Source organism: Pseudorca crassidens, chromosome 14 (assembly GCF_039906515.1).
Source record: "Pseudorca crassidens isolate mPseCra1 chromosome 14, mPseCra1.hap1, whole genome shotgun sequence".
Classification (NCBI taxonomy): Eukaryota; Metazoa; Chordata; class Mammalia; order Artiodactyla; family Delphinidae; genus Pseudorca; species Pseudorca crassidens.
In genome coordinates, this window is record NC_090309.1 from 54,124,188 (window position 1) to 54,141,092 (window position 16,905).

General features: G+C 37.4%; 1 protein-coding gene across 9 annotated transcripts in view; it reads right to left on the minus strand.

The window, feature by feature from the left end:
* Positions 1-2,414: 2,414 nt before the first annotated feature.
* The window catches only part of SOCS5 (suppressor of cytokine signaling 5), a 130,821-nt gene continuing 116,330 nt past the window's right edge, over positions 2,415-16,905 (minus strand). For 8 of the 9 annotated variants that reach the window (XM_067703067.1, XM_067703076.1, XM_067703075.1 and 5 more), the window contains one exon: positions 2,415-6,663. In XM_067703067.1, the coding sequence (XP_067559168.1) occupies positions 5,041-6,651 (1,611 nt within the window). In that variant the 5' untranslated portion in view covers positions 6,652-6,663 and the 3' untranslated portion in view covers positions 2,415-5,040. Of the gene's footprint in view, positions 6,664-9,268; positions 9,547-16,905 lie in introns of all 9 variants that reach the window. The other variant, XM_067703071.1, reaches the window with a different exon arrangement.

The window sequence follows — 16,905 nt, forward strand, 5'->3', positions numbered from 1 at the left end:
CTTTATAATCTTCAGTATTTTCTAAGTATTCCATAATAAGCTTGCATTTCTCATATAAAAATTTGTACTAAAAAAGATACACAAGCCAACTTGACATAGAAAACATGACAACCAATTTGACATGGATGAAGTTTTAAAACTGAGTGCAAGGCTTATGATTCCAGTATTTTAAAACTTTTTGAATGGCAAGTCCTCTATTGAAAGTAGATGGCTTTCAATGATACAGAATCTTGAATCGACAAACTAAGATAAATGCCGCCATAATTACTTCCCCCGAAGAAATACTTAACCCCCTGCAAAATCCCTAGCTGTCACCATCCTGTCCTATAGTTTTAAATATTATCCATATAGCAACTCCCCGTATTTTACTTTTTTCCCTTAACTCTACATTCATACATCTGTCTACCCAATGTCTGTCTCCATTGAGATAATAGGAATCTCAAATCTCAACATATCCAAGGCAAGATTTGATTTCAACCCTCCAATTTGCTCTTCCACTGTTGTTCTGAAATCTCAGCATCACCATCCTTTGCTCAAAATCGGACTCATCTTTGATTTCTTCTTTCTTCTTCACATCTAACCCATCACCAAATCCTGTCAGGTTTTTCCACCAAAAAACGCCTCCCTATGACTACCACTCCAGTCCAGGTTGTCACCATCTTGCACTTAGGAAACCGCAACAGTCACCTTAATTTTGCCCCACTATAGCTTGTTCTCCATCTATTAAAGGGATATAAAGCAGACCATGTCACTCCCTTGCTTACCATCAGACTCAGAATAAAATTTAGATTCCTTACTTTGGGCCCATAGTCCCAAGTGATCAGGCCCTTGCCAATCTCTACAAACTTATCACCCACCATTCCTCACCACACTCACTGGACTTGTCTTACTGGCATTCTCTCTTTCAGTATAAAAGCTCACTCCTGCTTTGAGCTCTTTAGTTTTGTTTCTTTCATTAAAATACTCTTTTCTTTGATCTTGGTGATCATCTTCTCATCACTCAAGGTCAGTGTTCTCCGGTGACCCTGTAACTTTGTCTTGTAACCCAATATATACCCATCACCTAATATATACCCACCTAATATATACCCATCACCTAATATATACCCAATATATACCCATCACCTAAAATGGTGACTGGCACATGGGTCTTCAATGAATATTTGTTGAATGAATGGCTGAGTCTATATTCAATCACGCTTCCTGGGCATGGAAACAGTTGTTCCAACTGATCCCTACTTTGAAAGGACAATCCCTCCATGCCCCACCCTCCAAAACAACAACCAACCACCTCCCACAGAAATCCCACCCCAAATCTCCTTAGAAATATACCACATTATAAAAGACTGTGTTCTCTATTGGCTGTTGCAAAAATATGAAACAAAACCTGAGCCTCATAGATATGTAGTTTTTATGCACCAAGCAGCATTGCCCCCTTTGGAAACGTTTCTCACCTTTAGTGTGCATGTTTACCTAATTTCATCTAGGTAAAACTGTTATGTGTTGCGGTACAGAATAAATGAAGGAACTGGTGTGATCTGTGGTGGTAACACACTCCCAGAGATAGATATAGGCTCTGCATCTTTCCTAGGAGAGTTCTGACTCACTCTAGACTCTTTGCCTCTACCAAAAAGGAACTTTAGAACTTTCTTTGCTACAAAAATAAGGGATCTAACATCAATCTCAATAAAACTTACCAAACTTGTATTTAGTGCCATGGAGCAAAGGAAGCTTAGGATGGAAAATGAATAGCAACCAGGTCAAAATGTCAAATAAAAATGTTCATAAACTTTGAATTTTGTCAAAATGAAGCTTAGAATTCAAGTATCAATTTTTATAGTTCAAGCCACTATAAATCTTATATAAACCTTCTCATGGACCATAGGAACACAGATCAGTTTGTGGAGTATGATTACTTGGGCTCAATTTTTGTCTAAAAAGTATAAATTTAATTATGACTCTTAGTAACTATATTTAAACCAAGCTGTTTCTTCAGAATTTTTTTTACTGTGTTTAGCCAGTAAAGAAAATACTAATGAATGCTTTCTCTTTTTAAGGTGACGGTATTACAAACAAGATTATAGTTGTAAGACTAAACTTCAGGTGCAGATAATCAAGTATGAATGGTACAAGGATAGTATATATATATATATATATATATATAGAATAAGGCCTTTACATGATTTTGAATCAGATGGCAATATTAATGTTGAAATTAATAACAGCATAAATATATATATGTATATATATGCATATGTATATAGGGAGTGTGAATGAATGAATAAGTGAACGTAAGAATGAGAGTGGATATGAATCAGAGCAATCTTTCCTCGGGTTAAATTATAATTACTTCACTATGAAATGTCTAAACTTCTAAAGAATTTCCTAGTTCTCATTAAAACGCACTTCAAAAAGACCATGAAAACACAAATTTAGTTGACAGGCTACAACGGGATTCAGAAAAAGACACAGTGAATATAGACTTAGGTGCAGTTTCATGCTGGTGATTTTTCTTTTTTAAAATGTAAGCCACTAATTGTTTAAGAAAAAATTTTAAACCAAAAGTTGCATATTAATATTACACACAAACCGAAACATAAGTGACTTTTAGCACAGTAACATACATGCTTACATAAACTCAAATATTTACACATTTAAAACAATTTCCATTTAACATATGAAATTTCTGAAATACATAAAAGCATTAATACTTTCTATAAAACTACAATTAAAACATCAATTTGCTACAAGCATACAAAACATCAAGTGCTTTCTTGGAGTTTCAAGTTACCTCTTTAAAATAAGATCTTGCTTGCATATATAGTCTTTCTCCAATAATCAGTATGAACTTTTTTTCCCCAAGAGGTTTATTTTCCAGGTACATTATAAGCTCAAGAAAACGGACCCAACAATTATGCACTGTAATTATGTCATAACAACTTAATTGCACATAATGCTTTAAAGTAGGTTTGGATGAAGTTCTCAAACACTTTGGTATATGTTCTTCAGGGACTTCTATTAGAAACAACAGGAATTGTAAGTCCCTTCAATCCCCATTTTGCTTTAAAATGGACAAGTCTTTGGTTAAAGTTCTACATTTTGGGCATTTGTTGTTAATTAAAATGGTCCCCAAACCAATAAATGGTGCTGATGTATTATTAGTTTACAAGACTTCGTTTAACTTGTTTCTGATGCAGTGGGAGGCTATAGATATTCATTTATTATAACATGTCATCGATAGTTTCAATCTTTCACTTATAAGCAGAGAAATCAATAGGTTTAGCCAGTATTTCTCTGTTCATTTTCTGTTATAATCTAAACTATACAGTAATTTGCAGTTAACTATAGATACTGTTCCACAGTATATGTGATTATGATTGGAAAGATGTATAGAATTAAATTTAGAGTTAGCTTAGTTGGAATAAGTCAATATTAGACTGTTCAGTAATTCTGCATTAACTATAGTAGGTTGTCAGGTAATGCTTATTTAAAAACCCCAAACCATTCCATTTACAAGAGAAATTGTTGCAAATGTATAAAACAGCAGATATACAAGGAGAACACCAAACGTACTTTATTAGCACAAAAAAGCAGCCGTAACAAGGCACAGCAAGCAGAAACATACATTAGCAGTCAAAGGGTTAGTGTTGCATACAAATATAGCTTTTCTTTTTTGTGGCCTTGGTGATAGCCATTGGGATGTAAAAGAACTTTCTGTAGCAGCAGGTAAGGAAACTAAGGAGCACTCACCAGTGGTACAGAGCACGTTAACAAAAAGACAGAAGAATGGATTCGACTACTTTAGTGCAAAATGTCCAGGACGGAACTGTAAATTCAGTCCAATACTAAGAAGCAAACACTAGAACTTGGTATTACTTCCAAAATAGCTCACTCAAGTAGTATTGCATACTATTCTAAGTGACAAAAAGGTGCTAAGTAAAGTTATTTACAGATACAATGGTTGTACAGTACCTTTTAAATCAGCAATTTAGGTTTAAGATTTTTCCATTAAAAATTAAGTGCACTGAAATTCTATAACTTGTACTTAAGCAATTCAGCTATGAGAGTTTACAACAAAGAGATAAATACTGCCATCTAAATTATGAATTACAGTTTAACAATAATCTCAACAATCAGCAACCACTGTAGTATTATCTGACTTGTTTGGGTATCTTTTAGTCTCATTTTCTTCATGGTTCACAAACTCATCACGGGCATAGAAAAAGATCCAACTTTAATGAATCAGCGATTTGACTGCACATGTCACCTTAAAAAAATCACACGCAGGCCTACTTTGCAGCAGCTATTCCCAATGTGTTATGTTAAAGCACTCATTAAAAAATGAATACTTAAGGCCTTAAATAAAATTCTAAATAAAATTCTACTACCAACTTTTCATAAGTCTGAAATTTTAAGAACTACTACTTAGAAAACTGGTTTACTTAACAGTACCTTTTGCAGAAGAGAAAAGGAGACTGACTATAAACTATATCAACACTTAAGTGAACTGCACTGCACTATGCCCTTGTGGCCAGAAAATTGCATTTTTTTCTAAAAGGAAGGCAGTCTTTATTTTTTGGACTTCCAAAGCTTGATTTATAGTAACTACAAACATCACTACTTTTGGAAGGTTATAGAAAAATTCTTAGAAAAAATAATAATTTCAAACATTAGTCACACTGTTGAAATACTCATCCAATATTAATAATTTGTTCTTCAGTAAGAAATAGAATTCTTCATAGCAAATGCCCCAGAGTTGCTTCACTCAGTTAACTACAGCCATTAAAAACCAAACTGTCAGCTAAATCGGCAGAATGTTTTTGTAGCCTTACCGAACACCTGTAGCTGTATCCTCTGTTGTCTCAATAGGCACCACGTTTATCTGAGTAAGTAACAGCAGATTGCACCTGACAAATACTAACACTAAGCTTACATACTGTACTGAAAAAAACCTAACACTGATATGTGTGCTTGCTAGAGGTGTACTGCCCGATGCACATAAAAGCAGATCTAGTTAATGCCCTTTGGGGACAGGAGGGTTTACTTTGCCTTGACTGGTTCTCGTTCTAGCCAGCGAACTCTAACTTTTTGTTTATAATGATACTCTTTTAAAAAATCCTGTAACATTGACGGTAAAGGGAGCCCATCAATTCCATCATACGTAGTGCATCTGCAGATGACTGCACGGCAGATGTACTGCAGGCTAAAAGGGAAAGTCCTATTTAGTGATATCGTAAGCAATGGTTCAAAAAACATGCAAGAACTGGGGTCTTTGTAATGTTCCAAAAGTCCTGTTACAGTGGAGGAGTGAAACACACACGGGTCGTGAGCATCAAAACTAAAGTTGTGATTCCACTGTTCAATTCGGGCATGCAGGGATCTGTTGTAGCGACGGAAGCTCACAGAGAAGAGGTAGTCCTCCTGTGCAGAGTCCCTGAGCAAAAATGTACCTTCAGGTTTCCCTTCCAGAAGGGCTTCTGCTTCGTAACGGTCCATCACTCCCCAGTAACAGGGATTACCTGTGATCTGAAGCAAATCCGGCACGAGGCAGTGTATGTAATCAATCTGTGTATGGACTTTCCAAGCTCCCTGTCTGCTAACGTGGGCATGGCTGTCTCCAGATACCTGACGTTGCTTCTGCCTCCGTGACTGCAAACACAGCGTGGTTGTGTCCTCTTCAGAGTCACAATTAGCTTGTGGAATTGCAGAACTGTCCCCATTTATTTCAGTCATTCCAGGAGCTAACTTTGGTCCCAGTTTATATAACGGGTTAACCTGTGCAGTGGCTTCAAACGTATGTATTTGTGCGTTGGGAGGGGGGTCAACCCCTTCTTCAATACTAAGCCGCCTTCTCTCTCGAAGCCTATCTTCTTCATCTTCTGTAGAAACCAAGGATGGATCAAATGTATCAAAAAATGTAGAATGTGGGCTCACGGGGGCTGTATGCTGTTTAATCAAATGCCATTTTTGGGCCAAATCCGAGCCAGCAGGAAAAGGGCATTTCTCAAGCATTAACTCAGAAAGGTGTATTTTTCTTTTATTAGAAAAGAGGGGCTTTGACTGCTTGTTGTAAGTTCTCATGGGAAAACACAAGCCCACAGTATCCTGCAACCTCTGTCTCAGAGAGCGACTTCCTACGGCTCTGCTGGAAACGCTGTCCATGTCGTGCACAGAGCTTACACCATATCGCCTCTCTCTCCTTTGAAGTCCACTTCGAGTTCTACCAAACTTTTTATCGGTATCTAGTGAACTCTGTGTCTTTGTAGAACAGGAATGTTTCTTCTTCCCACCCCAAGGAGCATGTCGAGAGTAGGAATCTCTTCTTGCAAGTCTTGTTCCTGGGGTGACACATGAGTCATTATCCTTTTCAATGCTTATTTCAACAATCTGAGGAATTTCAGTGGCACAGTTTCGGTTTCTCCTTGAAGAATTCTTTGAAGGGCTTAACCCCAGTTGTAAGGCAACATTTTCTCTTAAGGGACTGCTTTGTTGCTGAGGAGCTGAGTCTCCTATACTGATGTTTTTGTCTTTGACAGACAAACATCTGTTGGAGTTCATATCCACATTTTCACTACGGCTTCCTCCCTCATGACTGAAGAGATTCTGACACCTGTATTTGAAGTTATTCCACATTTTCCCCACTTTATCCATTGATTATAAGACCTAAAGACAAAAACAGGAAAAGGAGAAAATAAGTTAATCAAAGTTGTGTGTGAAAACAGAAAAGGCAGTAAGTACCCACCCCCCTTCTTCTGATTGGAAATTTCAGGGGTTCTGGTCAGAAATTCAGCTTACATTGCCCTGCTAAGGTGATGAGGCTCTTACAGTGTCTGGCAGCTGTAAGGCCAGCAGGCCCTTCTGTGGCACTATCATTCAAGCTAGTCCTCGCTATCCACGTCCTTTCAGATAGAATACTCAGAACTTGGGGGAAAGGAAACAAACCCTTAAACTCTGGTTGTTTTTTTCCTATGCATCGACCTAATTTCATTATGACATTGATTTCTGTCTCCTTTCTTTGAATAATTTAGGTACTGCCTCAAATATTACAAAGGGAAAGTATGTTCTGTATTGCTGAAAGGTATCGGCATTCAACTTCTCAAAAGTGATAATCAGGGCCACATTTCTGTAATGCATTAGTTCAAAAACCTTTAAGTAGTAATCTTACCAATTTCACTTACCAACTAACTGCCGCTCTACTCATCTGGCAGTCTAAACCTTACAGGTCAATCACCTGTAAAAATTCCATATCTGCCCTCCTCGCCCTATGACATAACAAATTTTATCCATGATTTTGAAGAAGCAGTTTAAGTATAATGGAAAATAGGAGAAAATAAAATAAAATTTAGGTTTAAATGGAAGATGTCTTTAAGCTTCCCAATTCTTAACCCTGGAAGAGCTTGAAAATAACAGTAATAGAAAAAAAGTTATGATACTTTAGTAAATAAAAAACAAAAAATATGCAATTTGGCATCTTTATTCTTACTCCTTTAAAAAAAATCTAGGGCTTCCCTGGTGGCGCATTGGTTGGGAGTCCACCTGCCGATGCAGGGGACACGGGTTTGTGCCCCGGTCCGGGAAGATCCCACATGCCGCGGAGCGCCTGGGCCCGTGAGCCATGGCCGCTGAGCCTGCGCGTCCGGAGCCTGTGCTCCGCAACGAGAGAGGCCACAGCAGTGAGAGGCCCGCGTACTGCAAAAAAAAAAAAAAAAAAAAAAAAAAAAAAAAAAAAAATCTAAAGCAGTTTATGGCACTTTATAAGTGAGTTATTTTAAGACTACAGCATTTATAGGCACACTGTCTCATTCAGTAACCTAAAAGTCAACATTAGATGAAATGGAAAAGCCTAAACTTAAAATTCAACTAGTTTTGTCACAACATGACAGCCAGAAGTTTTTAAAAAGTGTTCTTTTTCTATTACTATGTCACTAGGTACTATTCTGCACAGTTTAAAATCAGTATCGGAAAACTATCTGAGTTGTTTCTTATAGTGGTGAGAGTCATTACAGCTGATCCTTCCATAACTGACTAATCCTCTTTGTCAGAAATACCTGTATTTTTCAAGAAGCTGAGTAGGATCAAGAAAAATAAAGAATAAACTTTCTTAAGATGAGTTACATATCTTCCCTTTAGTTTCTTACATAAAGGGCTCTTGGACTAACAGTGCTCTTGGACTAGTGACAATGCCAACATAGAGAATTTATGTCTATAAAATCATAAATTGTACTTTCAGATTCTTCTTTACTAAAAGCATACTGTTAAGTGGTATATATTCTAATAAAATCTGTTAGATGGAACTGTTAAATCTTATTAAACTCTGTCAGAACATTCTGTCTCTTCCTCCTTGCAAAAAAATTTTTTTGTAAGCCTTTTTTGAGGCTTACACCATTTGAACTTAACATGCCTGTTGTTATCACTTACTGTTTTTTTATATTAAGATTTCACTCATAGCCCTGTTATTTTTAGGACTAATTCCTGCTACATTCCTGTTGACTCCAAAATTTGTAGATCTACTCTTCTGATACCCTGGTCCCTTCTAGCCTGGCTTCCTTCTCATTTCTTTGAGTTGCTTTTTATTTTTACCTAATTCATACATTTGTAGTTCCAAAGGTCAAATACTACTACGAGGCTTATAACAAAAAAGAGCATTGCCTGCAACATCCTCTCCATTCCTGATTCCCACTCCCAGGGAATCAAGGAAAATTACTTTGAATTCTGTTAGCTGTTTCTTGCTGCTATTTTCCTCATTGTTTCTAGATAACATGTTCATATTGCTATTGGTTGATAATATTCTATTGGGTGATGGAAATAACTTACCCCCCAAACTTTGAGGGTATTATTCTACTGTTGGCTAGTGGCTTCAACATGGCTGTTGAAAAGTCTAATATCACACCAATTCCCAGTCTTCTGTATGTGACCTGTTTTTATTTCGTGAAAAATTGTACCTCTTCTTTTTCTCCTTAGTGTGGGGCCTTTTCTACACTCGTTGTGCCAGGCCCTTTCAGTGTCTTTTTATTCCCCCACCTTCCCTCCCTCCCTCCTGACAAATCCTTTTCATTAGACACTCGACCACTTAGATTCATTCATCTTTTGATTATCATATATCTTCAGGATTGCATTTCTTTTCATTTTCTATTGGTAGATTTCTTTGGTATTACTTTCTAACAGTTCTCTTGCAGTTACAATTCTTCCTATCACAGTTTTAATTTCCAAGACCATTTTCTTGTTCTCTGAATGTTTTTTAAAATAATAGATTTATTTATTTATTTACTTTTGGCTGCGTTGGGTCTTTGTTTCTGCGTGCAGGCTTTCTCTAGTTGTGGCGAGCGGGGGTTACTCTTCATTGCGGTGCGCGGGCTTCTCATTGTGGTGGCTTCTCTTGTTGCGGAGCACGGGCTCTAGGCGTGCGGGCTTCAGTAGTTGTGGTGCGCAGGCTCAGCAGTTGTGGCTCACGGGCTCTAGAGCACAGGCTCAGTAGTTGTGGCGCATGGGCTTAGTTGCTCCGCAGCATGTGGGATCTTCCCGGACCAGGGCTCGAACTCGTGTCCCCTGCATTGGCAGGCAGATTCTTAACCACTGCGGCACCAGGGAAGTCCTGAATGTTCTTTTTAATAGCATCCTATTCTAGCTTCTTGGATATAATATCTCATTTCTCTACAGATACAAAGTGTAAAATGTTTTTTTAACATTTTAAATATTTTTATCTCTTTCTTCTTAGTACCTTATTTTTTTCTCCTTAAATCTTTAGGTCTCTGTTTTTTACTTCAGAGGCTTTCCGCAAGTGTCTGATGATGCATCACCACTGACATGCTGATCAGAAGCTCTGTCCACTTGGGGAGGTGGGGGTGAGTGGGCGGTGCTTGTCAACTGGCTTTATTACAAGGTGATGAGACAATGAGTTGGTTTTTTATTAGGGAATCCTCAGAAGTTAGCATCTCTAAACCTTGTCTCCTGGCTGCTCATCCCAGAGAGAAATGCTCCAATCTCCTGTCTGGGGCATAGACACCTGACTGCCACGCTCTGAGAACAGGGAAAAGGGAATGGTGAGGTCTTAACCTCAACATTCAGACTTCCGCTTAGTCCCTGTTTTTCAAAAGTTGTCCTTATTTTCACAAGATATCCCTTCAGTTACAAATAACTTCTTAGATTAAATTTCTCCCAGCTCTAACCTCTTGTTTTATCCAAGGTAAAGGAACAATCGTTTCCAGGCTGCTCAGGGTGAAGGAGGACACATGGGAGACTGATACACAGACTTCCCACCGTTCCTGTTTTCAGCTCCATACTCCACCCTTACCTTCTGAGGTAACTAGTTCCTTGAATTTCTGAGCCAGCAGCATAAACTGGGTTGCTTCTTTTTTTTTTTTTTTTTGCGGTACGCGGGCCTCTCACTGCCGTGGCCCCTCCGTTGCGGAGCACAGGCTCCGGACGCACAGGCTCAGCGGCCATGGCTCACGGGCCCAGCCGCTCCGCGGCATGTAGGATCTTCCCAGACCGGGACACGAACCCGTGTCCCCTGCATCGGCAGGCGGACTCTCAACCACTGCGCCACCAGGGAAGCCCTGAGTTGCTTCTTTTTAACATCAGGTTTTTAGATCAGCTTTCTCAGTTCTGCTAATTTCTACAAACCTGCTTCTATCAAAAACTTGTTGACCAATCAGGCCTACTTCTGTCTCCTCTCATTTGCTTTCTACTTGTGATTTATGCCTTCTATTTTTTTTGTTCCTTTCATTTCAGTGGGGTTCTAGGAGGGCGTAAAGATAAAATGCCAAAGTTCAATCTGACATATTTAACTGGAAAGTCCCCCTTTCGCTGTTAAAGAGAGTGAATGGTCCTGCACAGAAAATCCCCCACCCAGATTAATGATTCCTTCCAAACAGAGAAAGAGCAAATTTTTCTGGGATGAGGGAATCCATACAATAATAATGCTGGCTGTAAAATATAATCACCTGGATGTAACTGGAAAAATATACAGCTTTTTAAACTGTACACAGGCCCCCTCCCAAGAAATTCTGATTCAGCTGGCCTGGAGCTGGGCCTGGACACTGCTATTTTTTATAAGCTCTCTGAGTGATTCTAGAGCAGTGTAAAAAAGCCACTGGCCTAGGGTAGCCTGGTCAGAGGCTCCAATGGTAGCTGTGAAAGAGACAAGTAAAAGGACACTGCTCTGTAGTGGTTGGTGGCATGTGAATAGTACTAAATAAACTACCTACCACAATCTTATCACTGTTTCCTTTTTTTATTTTTGCCATGTATCCAAGAGGCCTGCAGAATCTTAGGAGGAACTGTCTAGAACAGTGCCTCTTAAATTATATGTAGTGAAGAGCCAGTTTCTTTTTAACTTCACAGACTGATTCTTTTGTAAGATATAATAATAAATTGCTTAAAAAATGAAGTGTAGGGGCTTCCCTGGTGGCGCAGTGGTTGAGAGTCCGCCTGCTGATGCAGGGGACACGGGTTCGTGCCCCGGTCCAGGAAGATCCCACATGCCGCGGAGCGGCTGGGCCTGTGAGCCGTGGCCGCTGAGCCTGCGCGTCCGGAGCCTGTGCTCCGCAACGGGAGGGGCCACAACAGTGAGAGGCCCGCGTACCGCAAAAAAAAAAAAAAAAAAAGAAATGTAAAAAAGATATATGAAATACAAGTGCCAAGTTTCTTATTAGATTGAACAGATATAAAGTAACGGTTAAATTGCTATAAAATATTTTAAATTCTTGCTTTAATTTCTATACTTAACCTGTCATAAACTGGTAACAAACTGTAGGCTGGCACCAGTTCATGGTCCATACTTTAAATAGCTCTGGTCTAGAGCTGTGCTGTCTGATATATGTGGTTACTGAGTCCTTGAAATGTGGCTAGTGCCACATATTGAAATAACAATAGTTTGCATACATCTGGTAAAATATAGAATTAAAATTAATTTCATCTGCTTTTAACTTTTTAAATGTGGCCACTAGAAAATTTTAAATTACATATATGGTTCAAATTATATTTCTACTGGACAGTACTGATCTAGAGAAGGGGTCAGCAGGCTATAGACCGAGAAGCAAATCTGGCCTGTGGCCTATTTCTGTATAGACTCAGCGAAGAATGGTTTTTACATTTTTAAAAGGGATTAAAAAAACAAAAACAAAAAACCCACAAAGAACATTCGACAGAGACCACATGTAGCCTACAAAGCCTAAAGTATTTTCTATCTGGCTCTTTACAGAAAAAGTTTGTTGACCTTGGTCTAGTGTATGTAAGATTATAAACCACACCACTGCAGAAACTAAAAGAGCAATATTCAAAAAGTACAGAAATCTCTCTTCTCCGTGTTTGTAAGATAAATTCTGTAGCTATCTAAAGATATTTCTTTGACAAGCAAATTATACCTAAAAAAAGTCCATTTTAGAAAGCGACCAAACTTAAAACCACTTTTTCCATATACAGTTCTTTGTAAGCTGTATAAACAAGTGGGACATGCAGAAAACATTTGTACTTGCCAGGTGACAGTAGGCAGTTTCTAACACTAAGCCTTTGGTTCAGTTTCACAGACAGAGCATGAAATTTAGTGGTTTCTCTATTCCTAACGTGGAGACTGCTGCTAGATTGCATCGTGACAAAATACCCTAATTTAAAGAAAGACTATTATGCTTCCACACCCCTTTGGGGACAGAAAGTAGATTTTTCCTAAGATGGGGAATGCTATGTGGGCAGCTGTAATACTGGGAAGAAAATCACTGATAGTGATTCACAGAAGAGTCCATGTAAGAATCAGGAAGGCATTTCAACTATCTTATTAATATTTACAATGTCAGTCTGAGGTTCTTTTATTTGTTTTCTTGTTAAATTTTTGGGAATGTGTTTGGCTGAAACCCTTTGAGAACTAAATTAAAACTCTATTACTTTATGGTTTTATATAAAGTTACACAGGGTTATAAAAAAGTGTTAAATTTCAATTGTATTGATTCTAGATTGAAAGTTCATCATCTTTCACATTTCTATACCTGCAGAGTTATGCTTAAAACTATCCAAAGCAAATTTCTAAAAAGTCATTCCTTCCTTGAAGGACAATCATAACTTAAAATTGGTTTTATAATAATGTAGTAAATAAAACAGCTTTTGCTGAAAAGTGATACTTAACAGGATAAGCTATAAATCAGAATTATGAAATATCAGAGGTCAAATTCTATTACTACAAAAATTTACATATATTAAAAAAGTAAAGACCATACATAGTCAATGGCCCTCTTAATACCAAGTAGTATCTATTACAAAATTTCCACAAAACAAAATAACTGAAATAGTTCCCAGTTCATTTCAATGGGACTTGATCCACACTTTATTAGAAATAAATTAAATTCAACAAGTTTTAAGACTACATGGCATGCCACAGTGAGTAAAGAGGAAGAATGTGACCCAACTAAAATCCCTCCTCTACTGTTTAGTCTACCTAGACTACTTAAGTCATGGTAATACCTTTCCAATAGAAAGCTCTTCAGTTACAGTACAAAAACTGGGACACATGGCTGGTTAAAGTATTTCTGTGCTAAAGTCAGGTACAAGAGGCAGTTCAGGAGATTCCATTTTTGATTGATATTTTGGTGACATTTCAATAATTTTTAGAAAAAATAATACAATGTTAAATATTAAAGACTGACCTAGAAATCCAGGGATGCATGGCTATCATAGCTATACTCCCTTAAAAGAATCTGAGAACCACTGGAGTTTTTTTAGAAAATTATTTTAAAATTATTTACATACTTTACTGTGACATGATCTATATTATCCAACTGGATGCCTGTTTATCTTTTATACTGTTATTTAATATTATATTCAACCATATAAAATTGCTGTTTTGTGGGTAATAAATGGCCACATAATTCAACCTCAGAGTTACAGTATTGCACTATAGATAATATATCAATACAGTAGACCATGTACATGTGCACTCAAAAACCGTGGAGTCCACCGACCTAGTACACTTGGAGACTTCTTCCCATCAGCTAAGTTATACTTTTATTTCGCTTCCAGACCTGTTCATGCCATTTATACTTATTATTGTAATTAGGTGATTTGTTAATTAACTTAACAGAATGCGGGGGAGTAGGGAAGACTGAGTTGAATGACTTTGAAATACTCAGTAGAAGTGAGATACTTATGTTGCTGAATTAGGTACAGGCAAGAAAATAGTTTTAAAAATTGGAAAAAATATTGCAAAAATACATAAGGATTCTAAACTCAGAATGTATCAGAAGAGTCTTAAATTCTTGTTCTACTTAAAAAACCCAAACTGGAAATCTGAGAGGATATATTATGGGTGTGGTTTCTGAAAGATAAACAATATGGAACTGGCAGCTAAGGGACCTACTCCCAAAGAAAAGGCCTTTGTCCCTGGATAACAAGACTGACAAATGAACATGCAGTCATGTTCTTAGAGTAAAGATTTTAAGGCACGCATCCCTTTTCATGATTTCTTGCTTTATTAGACTCTGTAGACTACTGTCTCTGACTGAATCGAAGGAGAGGTCTTCCTTAATAATCATTTAATTAATTTTATAGTCGTGCCAGGTGGGAGTAGTACAAAGTCCTAATGATAACAGGGAGTCATGATCTAGATTAAGGGATGGTGAGCAACGAAGACTTCTCTCTGAGGAGGTGGTATTTTAAAATTTTGTCCTAAAGGATGAGTAAGAATGAATTAGGGACAGTGTTCCACAGGTAGAGGCAGCAGCATTTGCAAAGGTCCTGAAGCAGGAATAAGCATGGCATGAACAATGGCTGAAGCTAACATAGACTAGCAAGTGAAGGGAAGAGTGCCAAGATGAAGTGGAAGAGGTAGGCAGGCCTATAATCCACGGTAAGAGCATAAGAAAGGATGTTGATACTGCACAAAGACTACTACAGAGGTCCAGGTAAGAACTCCACGAGGGTGGTGATAGTGGAGATAGAGATAGATTTGAAATGTTTAGAAGATAAACCTGCAGGATTAAAGATTGCCTTGAAATGGGGAATGAGGAGGAGGTGTCAAAAACGAGTTTCCGGCTTGGGCAAATGGGTGGAAAGAGATGCTACTTCAGAGACAGAAAACACAATCGATAGAGCAGTTTTGGCAAGTGAAGGGTTGAAGAAAGAGTTAATAAATTCAATTTAGGAAACACTGCAGTTGAGACTGTCATTGAGACATCCCAGTGAAACCTCATCAGTCTGAGTGTATATTCAAACAATCTATTACTATACAGCAGGGGTGATAAACTACCGTTACTTGCATCTATACCTATGAATCTCAAAGATATAATGCTTAGAGAAAGATATGAAATTAAGATATATACACTATGAATCAATTTATCTTTTAAACAGGCAAAGTCCAAAACATGTTGTTGAGATATGTATACATATCTAGTAAGAATATAAAAAGCAGGTAAATGGTTACCTTTGTGAGGAGGGATATAGAATTAGTGAGAGGCACTCAGAAGGCTTCTAAAACACTGTTAATTTCCTATTTGTTTGGCTGGGTAAAGGCTATATGATTTTTACTTATTAAATATTCTTTAGACGTCACTTAAAATTTTACACATTCTTTCCTGTACACGATACATTGCACAATAAAATTTTAAAAATTATACAGCCACATTTTGACCATAATGGGAATTAATAACCAAATATTAAACAAAAAATACCCACTAGGAAAATAAAAGGCTCTCAGGTAAAAGAAGAATTCAGAACTGAAAATTAGACTGTTTAGAAAATAGCACATTAATATCTGGGGGATTTTTTTTCTGTATGGCAATTTGGTGGTTTATCAAAATGTTCCATTAAAGGATGAAACTGATATTACAATTTGACAAACCTAGCACGTGCACACTCAAAAGAAAACTACTGGCTTGCTCCATTTTAATTGCAATGTGTGAAACATTACTCTGACCAAAAGAATCCAGAGCAAAGGGTATATTCACAGGCCTATTGTGAATGTTTTGGTGTCTATATTCTATGCCTATCATCTACTATGAAAGTCATAACTCTTTCTGTAGGCTTGTATACCACTCAAAAATGTTCTGATATTATTATAACTAATGGATCTATATGACTAAATTTCACTTCTTTTCTAGAATACTACTTTCAACTATATGGTCAATTAAGAATACGTTCGCTCCAATAAAGATGTTAAAAAATAAAATAAATAAAAACAATAAAATTATCAAAAAAATATGTTTGAAACCACATGCCTAATTTCAAGGGATGAAAAAAGTTTAAGAAGTTGTTATATTTCTTTCTTTATATTAAGGGAAATACAGTAGTACATCTTAAAAAAGAAGAAAAAAGAAAAAGGACATAAAATCAAATTAAGAGTAACAGTGTTATAAAGACTCTGCATTAATACTGTCCCCCCCAAAAGACAATTTAAGAGCTATTTCTTTTTCTGATTAAAAAAAAAAAAGTATCTAAAATTTGCATCTCTGCTCCTTCAATTTTACTCACACAATTCTAATTTCCAGTGTCATACAGGAGGGCGCGCTGAACCATCAAAATCCCAGATTCTTAAACCCTGTAGTGATTCTGCCTGAACTTTGCTTAGGGGCAACATAATGAAAAGGGCATAGGCAAGAGGCAGTCAGTTGAGGGGGTGTGGTAGGGAGGAGGCTGAATTCCAACTTCACCACTTACGAATGCTGTGAACTTTGATGCAGTCCTTCATATTTCTGAACCTCAGTGTCCCTCTTGATAAAATGAGGATAACAATATCCACCTCATGGGTTGGATGTGAGGATTAGAAACCATATCTATAAAGCCTTTGGCTCCCAGGAGACACTCAAAAGAAAGACAGGAACTTCTAAAATGTTACCAGTACTATCAGCATAAAGCTTTAGCTTCTCTTTCTTTTTATAAATGATTCTCCCTTTCATTTCTTCTAGGACATGCCACAAATGTCAG